This window comes from Drosophila arizonae, chromosome 4 (genome assembly GCF_054131065.1).
Source record: "Drosophila arizonae isolate 15081-1271.41 chromosome 4, UAZ_ARI_1.0, whole genome shotgun sequence".
In the NCBI taxonomy this organism is placed as follows: Eukaryota; Metazoa; Arthropoda; class Insecta; order Diptera; family Drosophilidae; genus Drosophila; species Drosophila arizonae.
The window spans coordinates 21,988,196-22,010,794 of record NC_142924.1 but is presented as its reverse complement, the minus strand read 5'-3'; the positions used below and the strand labels follow the sequence as shown (position 1 = coordinate 22,010,794).

Here is a 22,599-nt window from a genome sequence, read left to right as displayed (position 1 = left end):
CGCTGCCATTGCCGTTGCCGTTGCAGTCACTGTAGTTGTCATGGGCAACAGGACACCGAGGAAATTAATAGAACAAAGCGCTGCATGAATATGAAATACGGCGAATGGGCCAAAGGCAGCTGATACTCCAGCCAAGGCTCGAGAGTTGCATATTAAAGCGTATATTAGCCGAGAAAAAATAACATAAAAAATAAAATGAAAATGAAAAGGATAAGGAAAAAGGGCCAGCAGACCAAACATGTCAGCATCAGCTCGAAAAGTGTCCATTAAGATTAGTTGATTTTGCTTTCGATAGTTGCAAGCGCTAAGTAAATGCGTTAAATAAACAAATATACTATACAAAAAAAAAAAAAAAAAAGCTGACAGGCGACGCGACTCCCATTCGACTCCTAGCCCTGCAGAAGGCTTTCCCCAACCAGAAGCCACGGCGGCGGCAGCAGCAGTTGGCGACGGCAGCTCGCAGTGGCAGAGCCAGTTACAATTGGAAACGCCCACCAGCACAGACACAGGCAGCAATCGACGACAACGATGGCGAGTCTCGGCACTATTGTCGTCTCGCTCGCACAAAAGGGCAACACCTGCTGTGCGTGGCGCTCAATTGGCGCTCTCTCTGGTTCATTCGCTCTCGGACTAGCGCACTCGCTCGCTCGCTTGCACTTGCTGCACACTGCCTCTCGCTCTCGCTCTCTCTCGTTCTGTCGTTCTCTCCAAGGCCCAGCTCAGCTGAGCGGTGCTCTTTTTACTTTTTAAGCGTCGTATTTCTTTGCTGTTTTTTTCTTGGCTCAAGTGTCACCTGCACCTGGCCGCGGCAGACCGTTTTGTGACTTTGGTGTCGTTGGCTGCGCTGCCTCTCTCACACACACACACGCGCGCAGCCAGACACAGAGAGAGCCATATACATGTACATGTAGGCCACTCATTTGCATGCCCACAAATTTTACTTATGTTTCAGTTATGCGACAACGTGAGCGGGTTTTCACATGTAACAAATTGTCATCAGAAAACTTATTAATCAAAGCGAAGCCAAACAAATAAACCAATAAAACGCTGCTGCTGTTAACCAGTTTACGTTCGTATTGGTGTGCTGCGAGTGTGTGTGTGTGTGTGTGTGTGCGACGCGTGAGAGCCAAAAACTCTGAGTGAGCAACTAAAAGTTTACATGGCAAAGCTTCTGGCTCCCCACTGTCCATGTGTGTATGTGTGTGTGTGTGTGTTTGGCTGTTTTTCTGGCCTCTGTCGCTGTCGCTGCAGCCAACCCCCCAAAAATGACAAGTCCGTGCGGCTCGTTCGTCTGCGGCTCGTGTGAGAGCGCGCGCCAAGTTTTTAGTTACGCGTCGGAACGTATCCGTTGAATAGCCGCCAACTCAAAGGCAGCGCTTAGGAGTCGCAACAGCAACAGCAGCAATAGCAATAGCAATCTCAATATCAGCCAGCAGCGACGGCCTTACTTGTAATCTATAGTTAAACAACAACAACAACTACAACTACAACAACAACAGACCGGAAAAACGTTTTGTGACCAGAAGCAAAATTTTATTGTTGCCAGTTGCAAGTTTCGTGTTGCATCAAGTTAACGAAACGCCCAAGCGACGGTTCAAGCACATTCAACTGACCAATAAACAAATCTATATCAATTGCAAACAAAATCATTACGTTTTCAGTGTTGTAAAATACCAAATGTTGCGACAACGCCCCAGTTTCCAATTGGGCATACAAAACCACAACAAAACCCTTCATGCAAAGTGCTCAACAAAACAAACAACAATACAAACACAAATACAACAACAAGAAGCGCAGGAACAACACTCGCTCATATAGCTCATAAAATCGTGAAATCCTCTAAGCATAAGCTACTTAAATACTTCGATACTTAAACAATAACAGCGAGAGCCCCATTCCCAAACTGAATGAATAAACAAATGAATGGAGATGCCCGCATAAACAAATAAACAACCTTAAATAAACATAAACTAGTGATATATTTAACATGTAATGTGCAAAACAAACATAAATACAAATCATATGCAACGGCTCAGTTTTGGCCTGGCTCGTAAAAGTCGCGCATAAATTAGACGAAAACTCAAACGGGACGGACTTTAAGCCAACCGAATGCGATAGCATTTAAGCCAACAACAAGTTTGTAGGTACTATATAGAATATACACCGTTATACTACATTCGATTCCAATCTCTGCACACTAAATACCAAGGCAATGCAGCGACACTCAAGGTGAGTCGCAAACATTACTTATATGGAAACTTATTGGAAGTAAAATAAATTTCTATATATTTTGAGAAAACCCATATAAACTTATAGATTCTCCTACCGATTATTTGTTTTAGCTGATCGTTTAGTTTGTCCCTCTCAAAGCCCAATCTGTAAATAAAGCCATCAAAACTTGAGAGTACAGAAAAAGAAAAAACAACAAAATTCAATGCTACAATTTTTTGGCTATTCAAAACTTGATTTTTTTCTTTGCTTTTTTTGGGCAAGTATTTGAATTTTTGGTTAATCATTCAGTTTATGCCGAATCATTATTGTCGGAATCTTTATGGGTTCGTTTCGCTCGTGTCTGAAACTCTTGCTTTCAGCTTTGTTTTTCTCGCAATCACATCCTTCATGGATCGCTTCTTTTATGGAGCTTTACCGGTTGTCTTCGTTAAGAAGGTGTGGAATGTGGGAATAAACGATATTAGCAGAAACCAATTGAAAAAGAATGGATTAAGCTTAAGATTGCAGAGCAAGCTATACAAATATTTACTCGACTTTCGTTGTATATGATATTACAAAATGAATACAAATAAAATGGTAATCCAATAATTTGATGAGTCAAAGAATGTTTTGAATATAATGTATATTTTCCCTATTAGCCCTCTTATAAATTGAATTACATAGTATTCTATTCCTTTTAAAATAACGTCATTTGCTAAATACACTAGTTTTTAATGATCAAATAAACAATTTAGTGACGTGACTTCTAAATGAGATACGTCCGGAGTCTAGGCTAAGTCGAACTACTTACCCGTGGATGGGGATGGCAAGCACAACTGTGAATTTCTGATCGGAAGACCAAATACAATTGTGCAAATAGAGTTTTTGTTAGTCGCACATTTTGCGTCTCGGAAAACAATAGGAATCTAAATGTGTGTACACACGACGCCAAATAGAGGTCCAGATGTTAAGTGTATATATTTATATATCTACACATATCTGTGGATGTTTAAGGCCAACTATGGATATTCGCACATCTCATAGCAGAAACCGGATTCAACAGCTTGGCATTCTAATTAATAACCATATTCGCATTCGCATAGGTTCTCTGGAGCTGTGCCCTCTGGAGAGGAACTTGACACTAAACCAAGAGATACATTTACGATGCGATTGTTGCGAGTGTGAAAGTTCTTAATTACAAACATTAGGGGGCCCCAGCGGCTTAGGGCTACGGATCACAATCACAGCGTGTGCCCAAGAGACACTTTTCAATGGGGAATGGGAACGGGAGTGGACCTGGGGAATGGGGAATAGGGAATGGATGAATAAGGGATTGGAACAACAGAGACGACTCTCAGCATAAGTAGAAGCGGAACGATACATTTCAACACAAAGTGGAGACACTTAAAGTTCTACCTGTATTGAACTGAGATTCTTGATTCTCGATTTTCGATTCTCAATTCTCTTGACTCTTGATTCTTGATTCTTGGTTCTTGGCTCTTGAGCCTAACTGCCACTTCAGAGAGCTGAGGCTGGAGCTGCCTCTGGGCCTCTGCGCCTCTGCGCAGGCTCAGCATGTGGCTAAGCCGATCATAATTCTTGTTTGACACTGCAACAAACGGATGAACAAATGAACGAGAAGCAAGACAGGGACCCCAAACTGTCTGACTGCCTGACTGGCCGGCTGCCCAGTTGCCCAGTTGGCCAGCTGCCCAGTCGCCCGGTTTCCCGACTGTCTGTCTGTCTGTCTGTCTGGCTGCCCAGTTGCAGTCATTCAGTCTGCAAGTCTCGACAACGGGTAGCACAGGTAACCATTCCGGTCATTGTGAAAACAAGTAGGAAATTTTCAACACTTGCACACTCGCTCAACTCGTTGATACCCTGTAAAACTCAGCTCACATTCTTATTCAAAAATAAACTCAGAAAGATATTCTCTTTCGCCTGCAACATCAGTTCAGTTGCTTTGATAGTCGAGATACCCCACTGCAGCTCTCGATTGCGTGGCATAAATATTTGCTTATGTGATCGGCGTGGTAATTTACTCCTACTGCGCCGAGGAATCGCCGCCAGAGATTTGCATAACAAAGGGAAAAGCGTAGACGAAGGCAGCCGTTGCATTGCCCATAAATAACTTGGCCGATATCTATTAACGCTTTTACTGGTGTTACTGGATTAGCGCAAAAGAGATAAAAACAGAGCACTTCATTCAGCTGGAGGGTCTATCAACTGACACAGAAGAGCCTCGATCTCGTCCCACGCTCTGCGTATTGATTGATAATTTGTTAGACAACTTTTATAAGTCAAATGGTTTTCCGTTAGCCAACTAATGTGTGGGAGCATTAGGGCTTGGGCTTTGGCTTTGGCTTTGGCTTGAAGGGCTGGCTGCGGCTATCTCTGGTAGCATGGCCGATGATATTCACAGCAAATAAAAATATCTGGAGTGCAATTTGTGCACAGCTGGTGGTGCAACCGGTGTGCCGGCGGTAGCCTGTGGTGCACTCCAGCAGCTACTCCAAGCATGCACCATATTTGGCAGCAGCAGCCGCAGAAACAGTTGCTGGCAGAGCTCTGCGCTCCCTGGCAACCTCACAGCATTCCACGCCAGGTTGACAACACAGAAATTTGTTTGCACTCCATAAGGATTACAAAAATATGCGATTCCCTCACCCTCCATCGTCCAGCAGGTTGCCAAACCCTTTTCTTTTTTCCACTTTTTTTTTTTGCATTTAATAAATTTCATGCTTAATTCGCATGCCTGGGCAATTTTTACTTTAACACCAAGTGGATAATGCCCGGAAGCAGTGCACATGTCGCAGTTGTCGTAGGGTACAGGAGAATTATGTGCCCGGAATGGGCAGACGGTCAGGATAACGGTGATATGGGTACGCCGTGGGAGAACGCAGAGGAATCAGCTGAAATAAAAAATAATAATAATTCCTATATTTATTTTACAACAATTATTCATACAGACGATACTCCTTCTGGCTCAGATATACGAATAGCCTTGTTATTGTTATTGGAAGTATGGGAAAAACAATATAATAACTATAGTTGAATTTTCATCTCAATTAGACATCCTATTTATAGCTAGAATAATAATTTGTTTAAGAGCAATCTGATCTCAGTCGCTTCTTCTTATTCAGTCTCAAATCTAAGCAGGTAACATAAATAATTTCACTGTAATTGTATAGTTCTAATTCTTTACTCTCCTTCAGTATTCAATTCAGTGTATTCTACTATCCAATGCTATAGAAATTTAAATCAATTTCTGCTTAAAGGGTAGCAGAGCTCTATACGTATAACCATAAGTACTTTGACAAATAAAAAGAGAAATATGAATCTCTTAGCGTATTGAGACCTGAAATCATATGAGATACGTTTCTGTGTATACACTTTGAATTTGTGAAAGCTCTGTTTAGGAAGCATACCCCTCAAAGCACTCAGAATGCCTTCCTCATCTATGCAAATATGCAGTGCGAATGACACATTTGTCGAGCATTATGCACGCTAAAGAGCATCGCCCTGATGCGGACGGACGGTCGCCCAGTTCTGGGCTATGTGTTATGTGGCTCCATTTACTCGAATGTCTTCCGCACGCCCAGCTCAATTGTAGTCCAGAATCGAAGCGTCGCCATCGTCACTGCACCATTAAGCAAATTGAAAGCGTTTAGCCGGACGCAGCTTCTTGACCATGAACCGGGAACCCTTTTGCCACTACAAAACATATGCGTGTGTGTGTGTGTGTGTGTGTGTGAGTGACTGTGTATTGGTGGTGTGTATTTAACACATTAATGCGAGCGACCCACACACTCTCGTTTGGCATGGGCATCAAGTGGACCACATAAATCCCGATTATAATGCACGCACATGTGAATGGCTAAAGACTCAGATTTGAAACCTATCAACGTCCAATGACCCGGCGACCTGTGCCTGTGCCTCTGCCTCTGCCTATGGCTCTGCCTCTGCCCGGCCAGCGGGCAGAATACTCTCGAATGAAAAGAAATGGCTTTCAAGTGCCCAGATGCATAATGAACAGGACGTATCCAGTATGTTTCTGGACGCCGTCGCCGGCGTGTGCAGCCCGTCCTCCCTAAGGGTTGACATTTGGGCGCACACAAAGGGCTCGAGCGAAAAGGTTTCTCGAGTTGAGGTGGCGACCGCCGGCATTGTTTTCACTTTATACTGCAGTAGCGGGGGGAGCACGGCCTGGAGCCAAGCCATTTGGGGTACGGGCGACAGGCGACACACTTTTAAAAGCCCAAATCAATTAGTTAATTGATTAACAAAGGAAGAAGAACGAAGCAGAGAGAGCTGCTTTAATTTCGAATTTGAATTTAATACGCTTTGTGGCATTAGTACTTATGAACAACCTCATCTCAACCCAATCAACAGCCTGACTTCTACTCTGCAAAGCACCTTAGCCACTGAGTCCATACGAGCCACTGCAGCAACCACAGAGTCCCGGCCAAGAGCCAGCAGCAATTCGACTGCAGCTCCGTCTAGAAAATGATGGAACGCTTATCCACGCACTTGTCGCTCTCTGGATTATCGCTCGCACATCCACTGCAGAGTCATTTGAGCTCGGTGAGCTCCACCAGCGGCACGCATCTGGGCCAACTAATACAGCACCATCAGCAGCAGCAGCAGCAGCAGCAACAGCAGCAGCAGCAGCAACAGCAACAACAGCATTCGAGTGAGCATAGTCACGCCCACAGCCACGCCCACCATCACAGCCAGCAACTGTCGCTGGGTCAGCTGGGCCAGCAGCACCACCACCACCAGTGCAACAGCAATAGCAGCGGCGGCGGCTCGCCCAACGGCAACGGATCCTCGGCTCTGAGCTTGCATCCGCACCTGCATCACTCGGCGGCAGCCGCAGCGGCCGCTCATCACCTGAGCTCGCAGCACTCGCAGCTGCACCAGCATCATCAGGCAGCGGCGGCTCAGCAGCAGCAGCAGCAGCCACATTCCACAGCCTCGCACCACAGCCAGGCGGCCAGCTCCGGGGCGGGCTCCATACACAGCCAGTCGCAGACGCAGTCGCACCAGCCCCACAGCAACGGCATTGGCCCGCATCTGTCCGCGAGCGCGGGTCACAGTCTGGGCAGCTCCAGCTCGAGTGCTCCGGTCCACTACACGTCCACGTCCAGCACATCGAACAGCGTAATGGCTGCCGCCGCCGCCGCCCACCTGCACCACAATTCGCAGGCGTCGCCCATCAGCAACCTGCACCAGAACATGGGCAGTCTCATGAACAGCGGCAGCAGCGCCAGGTGAGTGGACGTTGGCACCCAATCTCGTTAAGTGTTATCGCTAACGGCTTCTCCTTACTCCATTCACAGCGATGTCTTCTTCAGCCTGATGATACAGAACACAACGAAGCGCCAGAACGAGGAGCACATCAAACGTCCAATGAACGCTTTTATGGTCTGGTCACGCTTGCAGCGCCGCAAAATAGCCCAGGATAATCCCAAAATGCACAATTCGGAGATATCCAAGAGGCTGGGTGAGTGCAAATATTTACCTAGTATATTATTGTATTCCCATAAGTTCTATAAACTCTGCCGGAGCAGCAGAGTTCTCCACTTCAGTTATTAGCTGAGCCGAGAGCTGAATTGAATGGCTCGAGAGCACGCAAACAGCTCAGCTGGAATCCAAATCGTTTTCAGACTGTATGCGCTTTAATCTCGTTCGCTTTCCTTCTGTTTCCTCTTTTTTAATGAACCACAATGGGCAAGAGCCGTGGCTTTCTGTGCAAGCACTCGTAGTATGTTTGTAATCTGAAAACAATGAAAGAATCTCACACAAAACTAAATTAAGAGGCGGCACACGACCTGCCAATCTCTCGCGCCCACTCACGCTCGCCCCGCCCCCTCGCTCGCAATCTCTTTCTCCAGCTTACTGATGCAACTTAAACTAATCAACGTAATACCAACTGGTATACCCTGCCCCTTGCCCTTGCCCTTGCCCTTGTCATTGCCATTGCTATTGCTTGACTGCCACCCACTCCGAATTTCGGTTTATGACAATGACAAACCAAAAACTCGTCCGTTGCGCGCACTCAACGCAACTGTCAAAACTGACAAGCGGCTGTCAAACAATGGCAGGAAGAGCAGATCGAGCCAAGGAAGCTGTTGATTATGCTCGTATATGAATCAGAGAAGGGTTGCCTACACACATACACACACGCACCCACCAAGAGAGACTCTGCCAAATCATCGCTGCTTGCCTTCTGCCTCCTGCCTCCTGCCTCCTGCCTCCTGCCTCCCGTCCACTGCCCCCTGCCTCCTGCAGCATTGTCTCGCCGCTTAACTAGTTGCAAAGTTAAGTAGTTTACTTCTAGTGGGGCGACGGCGGCAACGGCTAATCCCACGCACAAACAACGAATCTTATCTGGGCCTCTAGGTTTTGGTTTTCAATTCGCATCAAATTCAATTTCAATCACACACGCAGCCCGGGCAGGGCACGTGGCAAGTGACAGCAGAGATCCTTAGCATAACAATGGGCAAGCGACGCAGCTACCTTTTCGGCCAGCTCATGCATATTGGATGAGTCTAGCGTCTTGGCATAGCTGCTTTCTTGCCGTACACCAATCGGGCCCACGGAAAATACTGTCATAACAGCGATAACAGCGCCGGCTCCCTCGTCGATAACGAGCCAAATGTTGCTGCCGCCGAGCTTTTGGGGCAGCCATTTTGTGCAATTTTTTAATCAAACTCGACGGGGGGCCACTCACTCCCACTTCCATTTCACCTCATCCAAAGAGTTTCCGCCACTGAAGCACTTGTAAAATGACTTTTTCTTTTTTACCGTTGTTTAAGCAAAAACAATGCGAATTAAACGCGACTCACTTGCAGTGCAGTTGAGCGCGACAACAACAACAACAACAAAAGGCGAACTCGCTGCACTTGAAAATGGGACAGCAGATGGGGCACAAAGTAATGCAACAGTTATCGACTGAAGAATACCTCGTCAAATGTTTGCTAATTGCAATATAATTTCGATAGAAATTTAAGAATTTACTGAAATATTATTTATATAATATCATAGTAGGTAAGGGAACAGTTATCGACGAGAGAATACCCTGTCAAATCTTATCTAGAATATACTTTTGTCTTTATTTTATGAATGTAAAAACAGATTTGTATATAATTTTTATTTTGAATTAAATATATATTATTTAATATTTTATTTGAAAGTTCATCCGCTCCTTCTGGCTGCGGATCGCAGCTACCTTATTGCCAATTGTTGTTACAGCCAGGCAATAAGGGTTGCTACAGCTGATTCATGCTGTGTGTTTATTCTTTATTCTTTATTCATAGACTTTAAAGGCATTTCTTAATCAGGCAACTGGCTGCAAACGCTTTACGGGCAAAGCTCAAGTAGCAGACCGAAACCAATATATGAAAATCGATGTACGGCAACAACAACAACAACAACAACGACAATTTAAACACAATATGCACTCGAAAAAAAACTTGAGTTTTTTTTTTCTGGGTGGGCTGAGATTTTGTGGGAAGGCGTGAGCTTTTGTTCCCATTTCATTTCACCTTTTTGTCGTTGTTGTTGTTGTTGTTGTTATTGTATTTTGGCAAATCCATTATGTCAATTGACAGTTCTGTGTAATATTTGCTGTCAGTTGCAGCCTTTGTTAAGTTCTCTCGATTTTTTGAGCAGGGCACACGAAAAAGACGCCGTACGCCATTGTAGTCCTTGAGCGGAGTGGGCCAGAGGGGGGCTCAAGAAGTATGTAGGTAACTCGCTTAAGATAACGAGGAAATAGAAAAGGAACGACACGAGATGAGACGAGTCTTGATGGAATTGAGAGTTGCTGCAGAGCCAAGTCGCACGGTTTAAAGCAGAGCCGCAGCCAAGTCGAGCTGCAAGGGCTGCAACAATGTGGCAACTCCATCAAAAATAAAAAATAAATAAACCATTTGCCACATTTACACAAATGACAAAGTTTTGCACTTGAAAAGTTTGCCCTGGCATTCAATTAAATGAAATAAAATGAATTCAGCAAAAAATGGCTCATTATGAAAAATTGCGCAGAGAAAAGGCGGCTAACAAAAAACTGTGGCAGCAACAAAGGCGCCACAAAAAATGGCGGCGCGAAAGCTACTTTTTTCTCAACGCACACACACACACACCCACAATGCAAAAGGCACTGGCGAAGAGAGTCGAGCGTCGACTAACGGTAACTGCCAGCTGGCGACTGGCAACTCTGGAGAGCTCTTCAGACGTCGGCGTCGCCGTCGCCGTCGGCGTTGCCATTTATTTTATTATGCAAAACAAAAGGCAAAACAAAAACAACAGCAGCAAATGCGAATAAAATAAAATAAAATAAAATAAAAAAATATGTGTTATAGAAAGCATTTTTTTTCCTGAGCGTGCGCGCGCTTGGGCTTAATTGAAATTGTAACTGTCATTAATTACTGTCTGGAAATTTGAATTAACAACAAAACAAACAATGAGCAACAGCAACAATAACAACAACAGCAACAACAACACAGCGCAAACGGCGGCAAGCGACAGCAACAAAATGGCATTCGTTTTTTTTTTCTCCTTGTGCTCAATGGAAAATTGTTTTGAAAATAATTGAAAAACCTGTCGAATCGGCAATCGGCAATCGCCTTCATTTTTCCTTTTTATTATTATTATTTTTTTTTTTAATCAAAACTCTGCCCAGCTCCAGTGGGAATATTAAATATTGTTAAACAAAGCCCCCCGAGAGATGGATGTTAGCCTGGCTGACTAACTGACTGACTCGCTGACTGACGGGTCTCGAACAATGGCAAAGACTTCGACTCGGATTCGATTGCGACTTTGCATTGCGCTGCCAACACAAAAGGTCGAACTCTCAAGCCTTTTGCCCCGCCCACCGAGTCCTTTGTTGCACAATAAAGCGCAAACAATTGATTAGTTTGCAATTGGGGTAAAAGGCAACGAATCCACCTTCCAGAGCAGAGCGGAGTAGAGCAGGGCCCGAAGGTCGGCATGGCAATTGACAGGTGTGTGAGACGGTCGACGGATTGAAAGACTTCGACTTAATTACAACACGCTCAATCGAAACGGGCACCATCAAAATTAAACAGTTGTATAATTATGAAAGGAAAACCCTTGGGGCGTTCTAGCCAACAATGAGAGCCCAACTGCAAAAACAAGACGAACTAGCTGGGAAGGGCAATGCGAAAACAGTTCCTTGCAAAAGGAAAAACGTCCATTTGTTTCTGTTCAATTCTCTTACTTATCATGTTCGAATTGCGCTGACTGAACTAATCTAAATATCTTGGTTTAGGATGATAGTTATATAGAGTAGGGGAGGTACACACTAAGCCTTTATATAGAAACATTACTGTACGATTAGTGAAGAAAGAAAAAGAGAGAGAACCAATCAGTAGAATATTTTGTAGAAGGCAACTTTGAAGGAAATCGAAAATATAAGAATTTAGACTTATAAAATATATTAATAAAAAATAAAAAATAAATAAATAATAATAATAAATAAAAAGATCTGTGTGATCCCAGCTCAATAATAAACGTATTATAGTGGAAATGACGAATGGAGGCTTCTCCTGCACTCACCCCAGCTAAACCTAGCTCTATTTTATTCGATATATGTATGTATATAACATTCAGACACAGTCTTCCATCAATTATTTACAGCATATATTATTCATCATATATTATTCAGTCATCTCAATGCAGAATTAAAATATTACTTTTTTAGCCATAGAAAAAGTTAGCAGCTTAGCTGTTAAGCTATTGTAATATGACATAATGCCATCACCTGAATTGTCTATAAATATATTACACTCATATATTACCCTAATACTACACCATTTAATTATGTCCAACATTCTCTGAGCATCTACAATTGTATAACATTCTCCGTGAGCTTCGCTTCATTCTCCACTTTAGCCTCTCATGAACCATGGGTCAGTTTTTCCGCTTTTCCAGTGCTTGACAACGTCAAATTGCTGTGTAAGCAATATAATCTCTGGTCAAACGATGAGTTCAGATGGGAGCAAACGGTCGAGTGGCAGCCACGTTCAGAGCTCAGAGTAAACAGAAACCCCAAATAGTTCACGTCCAGACTCCATAATCCCATAAGTGGCCCAATTGTGTGATGTGTGAATGCTGGCCTCAGTTAGCCCCGGGAGCTGTCCCAAAAGTAGCCTTAGCCCCCCACTGCCAGAACTCTGTTCTAGAGAGGCAGAGCCAGGGTTACTCGCAGCCCCAATTGTAAACTGTGTGAACTACAAACTGCAACTGGAGCCGACGTCCGTTAAATATTTGCTCTGTGGTTAGCAGCCGGCATTTTCCAGTGTTTCTTTGGGCTGTCTTTCGGCTGGGGAAAAACTTGTTAATTATGCTTGAGCCAGCTCAACTGGCAGCCATCATCATCTCACATCTTGGCAACTGTCATGTGCAACTTGTACTTGTTTTTCATATCAATTATTAAGCCGGCCACTCAACCGGCTCCAGTTGCAGCTCCAGCTCCAGCTCCAGCCCAGCACAGGGGAGGCGCCAGACGGCAGCGGGCAAACATAGACATTGTCCAATTGTCATCCTTTTGTGGCATGTCAACTCGGCAGTGCGCCCTCCTTAGTTTATACAACTGCACAACTTGTAGATACTGCCCCACTCCCATTGTCTCTCTCTCTCTCTCCCTCTTTCTCACATTGCCTCACTCGTACGCTCTTCGCCTCTTGCTCGTTCTGTTGCGTCTTGTTTATTATTATGTGAATTGTCTGGAAGGCTGTGCCCCAGCCAAATGCTCCACAAGGTGTCGTGCACAGGAGCCAAGTTGCGCATTTGATGGCCAGTTGCCACTTGGACGGCCTGTCAATGTATCTATAAATTAGTATTTTAGCAGCAGCTGCCAGTTGTGGGGCAGCTACTTGCTTTATGAGTGCCACCAGCTTCGCATTGAGGGGGCGTGCAGACCTGCACATGAATGTGGGCGGGGGCGTGGGCGTGGGCGTGAGTGTGGGTACATGTCTAGTCTCTTGGCACAATTGTGCTTTTGTGCTGCGTTTATTGTTATAGTTTTTGTTCAACTACCTCAGCTTTTGTGTGTGTGTGTGGCTGTCTATTTGAGTACGCGCGTGTGTGTGTGTGGGCCTGACAGTCGTTGCTTCTTAGCCCGGTCAACCCCGTCCTATGGATAGCAGATAGCTTCTCATTAGTATTGTGTCGCCTCAACAATGCCATTTGTGTGACAGTGTGAGTGTGTTAGTGTGTGTGTGTTCCTTGCAGCTACTAAAATTATACGTTACAACTAATTAAGGACTTTTCCCCAAGTCCATTTCTTTTGTTGGGCATTTCCCTTACAATCTGCACAATGAGAACGATTACCTAGAATGGAATAGCGCAAGGATAAGCATTAAGGATAAGCAAGGAATAACTACATAGATAACTAGAACAGTAGATGCATTGTCAGCTCTAAAAAGAAGCTTTGAACGCCGACCACAATTCCCAATATGTTTCTAAGTGGATCAATAAACTTTGGAGCCTTACAACTGTCATAATCTCGATAAGTAAAGCTTATCTACACTTGAATATAAATACATATCAAATGCTCACACGCGTATTTAGCAATTAGCTAATCGTTAAGGCAATGGAATATGATGTAGGAAATATTGGATGTATATACTTGAAATAGTTCTGTCGGTATTCAAGAATTTGTAAATAGTCGAGACACGATAAAGACAGAATTTCAATAATTCGTTAGAATTGTTATCCCATTGGTGAAATTGAGTATTTCGTTAAAGGTTTTGTTTAGTTGAATTATGTTTTACAGACTCGTATACCACTTTACACTGAAAACAATGAGTTGAGAGAGCAAAACAATTTAAATAAATAAATTGAAATGAATTAAAAATATTATAAAAGAGTATTCTACGAATATCTAATAAATAGAAGTTTCCAATTGTGATTCTTAGATTTACTAAGTGCCCTAAGTACGAAAGCTATAAAATTATAATTACTATTATTATTCTTTAGCCTTGTTAAATAAAAATCTCGACAAATGGAAAACTCATATAGTTCTTAGAAAATATTGCTCTCTTGTCATACGAATTATCGGGATTCCACTGTATAAAGTTTTAAGTTTCAGTTTTGTGTTCTAATGGAAAAATAAACGAACGAGTCGAGGTCAAGTCCTCTGTTGTTGTCCTGATCACGAATATATCTACCACAGTTACCAAGCCTCTTTCTGACCGTTAAACACATTTGATTTAAAGACGATTTTCACACAGCAACTGGTATTTAGTTCATAAATGTATACATATATAAATATGATACATAAATATAAACTTATACCTAAATAAGACACACAAATATAAGCTTATACATAAATATACGAACTCACTTGAGACAAATAAGTAAAGTGCTGTTTGTGCCACATTTGCGATATCATCAGCGGGCTCATGACACATGTCATTATAACATTTTACATTAACTTAAAAACATTTGCAATTTCTGCTCACAATGTGAACGCACAAGCTGCCTGAGAGGCGACATACTAGCACATAAGCAAGTGGAGGGTCTGCCATGCCACTTGCCACTTGCCACTTATGAGTGTGTGGCACGTGCATCTGCCATGTACTACTATATGTGTGTGCACATTCATACAGCACAAATACAAACACAAATACAAAATACAAACTCACTTGCCGCCCTCAAAGCGAACGTTGGCTGAATGTTAGGGGCGCGAGAGCGAGACAGAATGCGGTACAAAAGCACGCCCCCAAACGGGCCCAAACCACCTGCTGGTTTTCGGGCCATTATCGTGCAAGGACTCGGCAGCATTCTCTAACCAGCCACTGCCGGTCTGAGGCATGAGGAGCTGGCTGACTGAGCTGACTGAGCTGACAAACAGGCAATGAGACAAACAACGAGACAACAACAACAACAACAACAGCAACAAGGACAGCAACAACAACAACAACAAACGACAAACGACAATGCCAAAACTGGCAACAATGGTGGCCACATAGACAGGGACACACGACGAAGATGGCCAAACGACAATAGAGAGAGATAGAGCGATGCAAAGGAAGTGCCAGAGGAGGAAAACGACGACAACATTGTTTCGTATTTGATATCCTTCTTGTTACCACAGAAAAGACAAGTTTATACTCCATGTCTATGTATGTGTGTGTATGTGTATGTGTGTGCCTGGCTGTTAGGAAATTATGTTGATGTGCGTCCACTTCTGGAGCAGGCTGTCATGAATGCGGCTCATTGTGTGGCCATATTTTGACAACTGCTGCAAATGCCCCACACAAAGTATCTAATGGATTAACGACTCTTCACATCGTATTATTCCCATTATTATTATTATTATTATATCATTATATTATAACTCAATTGCAGGTGCCGAATGGAAGCTGCTCACCGAGGAAGAGAAACGTCCGTTCATCGATGAGGCCAAGCGTTTGCGGTAAGTAGAGCTTGCTGCTCGGCTGAATCTCCTTTTCATTTGGCATTTTCCCTCTGCACAGCGCTATGCACATGAAGGAGCACCCCGACTACAAGTATCGGCCCAGGCGCAAGCCCAAAGCCCTGAGACGCGACGGCTACCCGTATCCCATGCCATATCCATCGGTGCCGGTGGAGGCGTTACGTGCAGGTAAGCAGGAATAACTTAGATTGAAATTTAAATAATTTGTTAGAACTCTGACGTAGCTAGTAACAGAACTCTAGAGCTGTCCGAACATAATATACCCTGAACCCCGAATTAGGAGAAGATATAATAAATAAAAAAACAATAAAGCTTGTATAACATAAACATGACACTGAATAAAATATAAACATATTTGAAGTTCTTTCTGCAAAGAAAATCGAACTGCAAATAAATAAGTGAACATCGAATATTTTAAGTCGATAACAGTGAAATAGTTAGTGATCTTCTTGTCTGCACATAATGCATGCGGCCCTACATACAAATTTGAGCTCTTTAGCTCTTGTGAGTACCGAGATCGACGCGTTCACACATACGGAAGGACGGAAAAATAGAGGAACAGCACTAAATCGACTCAGCTTACAATTTTGATCAGGAATATATATATTTTAAAAGCTCAGCCACGGTTCCTTTAGACATACAACTTCACAAAAGTATTATCCTTTATTCCTCATTTAGAATGGGATCGAGCTATACACACTACAATAGATGCATGTCCTACATACCAAATTGGTTTCACTACTTTGTAAAATATATCTCAAAGATCTGCAGAATGAAAACTAAAATACAATACAAGACTCAATGCAAACATTTCAAGGAACTAAAACAATCGAAATGCCACAAGCAGTCCCATCAATAAACCAATTAAGTTTCATGCCGAAGACCCTTCGAAGCACCCGCTATGGAAAGTAGAAGGGTGCGTTTTATGAGCTTTGGCGCAAGACAAATGCAAATGTGGCACGATATGTGGCCGGGTTCCACCCAGGCGAAGCACTATAAATGAACCTGAGGACTGAATGAGAGTATGACAAACTATCCTCACACTCGAGCGGTTGACTGGCTCGACTGGGGTTTTGTTTGTGCGGCAAACAATGGCGCCCCCACCTGCGCAATATGGCGTCGGGCGCGGGGCGAGGCAGCCGAGGGGCGGCAACTACGAACCACCGGAACCACCCATTCGCATGCTCTGACAAACTGTGAAGTCATCATCCTGGCTTAACAACTCAATTCAAGTGACAGAACAGACACACACGATAGACGCGACAGACACGACAGGCAGGACAGACGGAAGGACGAAGGACAGACATAGGCAGAGCATAAGCATAAGTTAACATTCATGATTTCCCCAACCAGTGGGTCGGCGGGGGTGGCAGTTCGGTCTGTAGTTGTTTTGGATTTGGTTGGAGGACTTAAATTAGCATTTGTCACGTTTTTTGTCTTTTTTGCCCGCTTGGGCCCTCAAATTTAACGCAACTTTCTTGGCTTCACTTTGCTGATGTGGCAGCAAATTTGTGCGTTGGCGTTGCCGTTGCCATTAGCATTGGCATTGGCTCAGGGATCAGCGGCCCTGGGCTAAGGACAATGCCATCCAGATGATTTATGCGCAACGGAAATGATAATAAAAATACTAGGAAATGCGTAATAAATAAACCGAATTAGGCTTTGCCTTTGCCTTTTCCATTGCCTTTGCTCAAGTCTCACTTCAATGCACACGGCACTATCTAAAATGGCTTTGCGGAACAAAGATGGCCAATTGTGGCCAAAGAACGTCAGACAAGGACGTAGCACATATGCCAACTGAGGCATGCAACAGCTGGAGGAGTGGAATAGTAGTAGTAGGAAGAGTGAATAGTAGTAGTAAACTAAAATACAAATATACTCAAATATAAAATAAATATAATATAAATAATTATTTCAATGCAATTCATAAGATTCTTAGCCAGATAAAATATTATAAAGACTGCCTTAAATAGGTATCAATTATTATTTTGCAAGAAATAATGCTTTTAGTGAAATTATTTATTATTACCGATATTTACATACATTGAAAAATGTAAACAAATTTTAGAAAGCCAAGACATTAACACGCCTCAACTTTGGCAAAATTGGCTTTGAAAGAAATCAGTTCTCTGGGGGCTTACAAGAAATCCCTGAACAGTGCCTAGGTTGGGCCATAATGAAAAGTTGTTTTGCGATATTAACACACGATTTCAGTGTTTATTGTGATATTAATTCAATAATAATAATAATAATAGAAGAAGAAGACAAACAGCAGCTACCAGTTAAGGCCTTGTGTAGTACCTAATCCGCTGTTATATGATATATAATGGCTATGAAGATGCAGATGAAGATGAGATGAAGATGAAGCTGAGATGATGCCAAGTCGTTTGATGTCGAAATGTCGCTACTTGAGGCGAGCAAAAATGCTTTCGGCTTTGTTGCCGAAGCAATTTTAATTGCCACAGCATCCAACGATTTGGAGACTCTCTCGGCTAGCGCCATGAATGAGATGTATTTTTCATAGATATATAATTTAATTGTTTTATTTTATTTTCAATAAGCGGCGCCAGTAATTATCGAGGCCCCGTTAACAAAAGGCCAAGAGGGCAGCCGGACGACTACCGTTTAGGGCAATTGGTTAGCAGCGCTTGGCATCTATCAGATGCAGAGATAACTCTCCCAAAATAGCTGATTCAGCGCACAATTATATGGAGGCAACGCAGACAGAGAAAGAGCTAACTCGCTCCGAAATATATGAAAGAGTTGGCCGAGGCCGAACAAAGGGCGCAAAATATTTCGAGTGGCAATTATTTTAAGCGCACAACAGACCCAAACCAACCATTGTAATAATTATTGTAAACTTATTTCTTTCTTTTTCTTCGCCGATGTTTCTGTTGTTGTTGTTGTTGTTATTGTTGTTGTTGTCTTGTTACCTTCTCTCACTTGAGTTTGTTTGGTTTCACTTGCAGGCATCTCGCCGGGTTACTTTGCTCCGGGTCCCACAGCGGCCGCCTATCACCTGGGCAGCCATCTCACGCAGACGTCGCCGCCAACGACAACGCAGGTGAGTACTGGTCTAGTCGGCAGCGTATTCCAGATCCACACTCCAAAGCCCGGTCCTTGGTCGGGGCTTGGGTCGGGCGGGGGTTAAGCGCTCAAGTGCCTGGCACGTCCATCAGGCAGCAGACAAAATAAATGCTGAACGGTAGCGCGTCCAATTACATCGATCGGTACGCGGGTCGGGTCGCCTTAATAACATAATTACAAACTCCCATGGCAGACGCCCACTTTAAAAGGCGGAAAACAGGCGGCCGTGACTAAGCGCGACACGCTTCCTGATCACGATTCGATCCTGGTCGAGTTCTGACATGTCATGCTAAGGATTTGCCACAAGTTGTCATTGCGCATTTAGCTACCAGGCACCCGAGATCGCCGAGATAACAAGGCCTCGAGCGCAAAAACAAACAAATAACGGGCAGGTGCTACAAAAGCCTGAGCAACGGGGTGCGGGTACGGATGCGGGTACGGGTACACCCTTTGTAGGGTCCAGCTGAGCAGCACGAGAAAAGGGAAAAATTAACAAAATTGGCAATTAAAACTTGGAGCAGTAGCAATACGCACTCGAAGCAAAGGTTTCGGGCAGGCTCCAGCCATTGAGGGCGTTGCGCAGACCTTTTCTCAGATCCGTTGGGGAGATGCTCTCGCCCTGCTTGAGGCCCTCGCCCGGACAGCCATGGGCCGTGTGTTTATTAACAACCCATTAAAAGCCATGACTGTTGCTTGGCATTGTTGGAGCGGGGCTCTTGGCTGCCTATTTGAGGCTGTGATTGATGTCTGCGGCTGCTTAACATGCGTTGCGGGTGTTGAAAGCCTGGCATTACTGGCCAACAATAGCATTACTTGGTTAATAATATGCTTCGGCCCGGCCGTGCTATTGTAATAATAGACCAACTTTAAAGGCAACAAGCGTTCCCGTTGCCCAAACTGAAATCTGTACATGGAAATTGCATGCGAGTGGGCGGATTAGACGACGGCCAAGCTGCCATTCACTCATTCCACAACTCACCTTTACACATCACTATTATGCGGCTGGCCACCAAGCCCAAGTTTAGAAACATTCCAGAGCCACAAAGGGGCTGGGGCTATGCCAGTCGCCTCTAGACTACAATCGATCCTTGTTTCCAAGCATCCCAGAGTTTGCTCAGCTGACTGCGGAAATGTACCCAATGCACCCAATGACAACAGCCAAGCAGCCTTTGCGACAGTTTAGCCACCTGCCCTAGCCGAAACCCTAGCGGGCTCCGGGCTTAAGGCTCAAACCACTTGAACACATCCAGCTAAATCAATTAACTGACGAAATAATGCCCAATTGAGAGCGACCGAAATACAAACACCAACTGCGCGTAAATCGCCGTGCATCAAAATATTTACCAATCCTCACTAATTCCCAATTGGGCGCAAATCAAATCAAATCAAATTGTAATCCAAAACGCTTTCGGCCCAAACACGCACACGTACACGCACACGCACACACACATGGAAAGGGATCCGGGTCTGTTGGCGCTGATGTTGTTGCTGGTGATGATGATGGTGATGATGATGTGTTAACAACATAATTATAGCCCAGAGCAAAGTGCTCTGCGAACGGGGAGCAACCCCTCGATTCAACCACTCAAAACAAAACGGATATGAAGCAAAACAACCCCTGACGCACTTAACATTGCGCACCCGTTCACCAGAGCCCAGAGCCCAATACCCAGTACCCTGTAAACAGTACCCAGTTCCAGGCCAAGTCCCGTTCCCAGATCAAGTCGTCGACGACTTGAACCGAACCCCGTAGCACACCAACGACTGGTGTTGCAATGAGAAACGTATTGCAAATCAAATAACATTAAACTGAGACGTGTTTTTCTATTTACTTGCCGTGTGGGGTTGTCCACAATTAGTTGGTCAAATAAAGCCGCAAAAGTGTTAAGCAATTTGCACTAACCAAGGGTTACGACTCACACCCCTGCCATACCCCCATTAGCGACAAACAGGTCCTCGTTTAGAAATCAGAGCACACTACGTCTATTCAGAAACAGATTAATAATTTCCCATATTAAGTGAATAGAGTAAATTGGCGTAGTTACAAGCTATACTTCAACACAACTGAGAGGGACAGTTCCCTCTCCCTCTCCCTCTCTCTCTCTCTCTCTCTCTCTCTCTCTCTCTCTACTTTTTGCTACCTGTTCCTTTTTGGGTTTCTCTCCATCTATATTAACTTACTTAACTTATAGCTCTCAGGCTATCTCTATCGCAGAATCTCTGTCTCCTAACCGTGCTTAATAATCTGCCTCTAGCAGAGTATATAGATTTTTGTTAAAGTGTATTTAGATTGCTCGCTCTCTATCTTTCTCTCTCTCTCTCTCCCTCTACACCCTACACCCTCTACCCGACTACAATATTCTTGCTGATTTGTCACTTGATTAAGATTACAATCTGAAATTAAATTGGCAGTTGAAAGTTTGAATTAAGTTGACTTGAAAAGAAATTCGCGTCAGTAAGTTCGTTCGTATTCACTGCAGACTTGACATCCGCCGTCATCTTTAGCTTAGCTGATATATTGAATCTACTAATATACTGTTTCTGCTTCTTTTCAGGCCACACTCTCCGGGCAGATGGACAAATTTGCCGCATTGGAGCGCAGCTCATATCTGAGTAATGCAGCAGCGGCCGCGGCGGGCAGCCAGGCGAGTGCATACAGCGCCTACCTGGACCCCAGTGTGCTGACCAAGGCCTACTTCGACTCGAAAATGTATCAGGATCGTGCCAACTATGCCTTTGACATTTCCAAGATCTATGGCGCCCAGCAGCACGCGGCGGCGCATCATCAGCAGCAGCAGCACCAACAACAACAGCAACAGCAGCACCAGCACCAGCAGCAGCACCAACTGCTCATGGCCAGCAGTGGAGCAGGCGGCGCAAGTGCTGGGGGTGCTGGCAGTGCTGGTGGCAGCTCGCACAACAACAACAGCAGCAGCGGGCTGGACGAGCGCGATGCCACGCCCCAGCTGGACGCGGGTGGCCAGGAAGCCAAGCCGCATCTGCACTCGCCCAGCGATGTGGGCTTGGACTATGCTCATCAATATGCTCAGCAGTATGGCGGCCAGTTGGCCAGTGCCGCCGCGGGCGTTGGAGTGGGAGTGGGCGCCGGGGCGGCCGCTGGTGGTGGGGGCGGCGCTGGGGGCGCCTCAGATTTTCGTCGACCGCTGACGGTCATCTTCTGACCACCATCGTCCAATGGTAGCGAGGAGCTAAACTTATCTATGACTTAGGAAATGCGAGATTAAAGTTAAACGTAGCCAACTTTACAGTTAAGCCTCCAGTTGTAAATTAATCATAAGCTTTGTTAAAACGAAGAGCAGCTGCACAGCAAACACAAGCAGAAGCAGAAGCAAGAGAAGAAGAAGGAGAAGGAGAAACAGGAGCTAGCTACAGCAGCAAGGAGCAGGAGCAGGTGCTGGAGGATTCACGAAAGGCAGAACAACGAGCGGTGCAATTTTTTATGTTTTAAACGCTGAACGAAGTGCATAGCATAAATTTAAATGTATTTAAATTCTACACATATACAATATTAAAATACAAAAACAAAATACAACAAAACAAATGAGCTCATTTCAAATAAATGATTAACTACTGCGTGATCTAGTCGCGGCTGTTCGACTAAGGTCTAGCCCTGAGCGAAGCCTACATAAGTTTTGTCATTCCCCACATGTCCGTAATACCCATTGAAGCTCCTGAAGAGGCCATTCGATTTTACCAGAGAAGGAAGGAATGAACTTAAGACGATAGCCGAAAACATTTTTCACACTTAATTAATTCTATTAGTTTCAAATAGATTATATGACATCAATTTATATTGAGAAATTTTCTTT

The 22,599-nt window shown here is 44.3% G+C and overlaps 1 protein-coding gene across 1 annotated transcript; it reads left to right on the top strand.

The window, feature by feature from the left end:
• The first annotated feature begins 822 nt into the window (after positions 1 to 822).
• Positions 823 to 22,350, top strand: Sox21b (SRY-box transcription factor sox21b). The gene is made up of 7 exons (XM_018006686.2): positions 823 to 2,229; positions 6,604 to 7,484; positions 7,554 to 7,717; positions 15,595 to 15,661; positions 15,723 to 15,850; positions 18,652 to 18,746; positions 21,325 to 22,350. The coding sequence occupies exons 2-7, from the start codon at positions 6,718 to 6,720 to the stop codon at positions 21,949 to 21,951; spliced, it is 1,848 nt and encodes a 615-aa protein (XP_017862175.1). The 5' UTR covers positions 823 to 2,229; positions 6,604 to 6,717; the 3' UTR covers positions 21,952 to 22,350.
• The last annotated feature ends 249 nt before the right edge of the window (positions 22,351 to 22,599 follow it).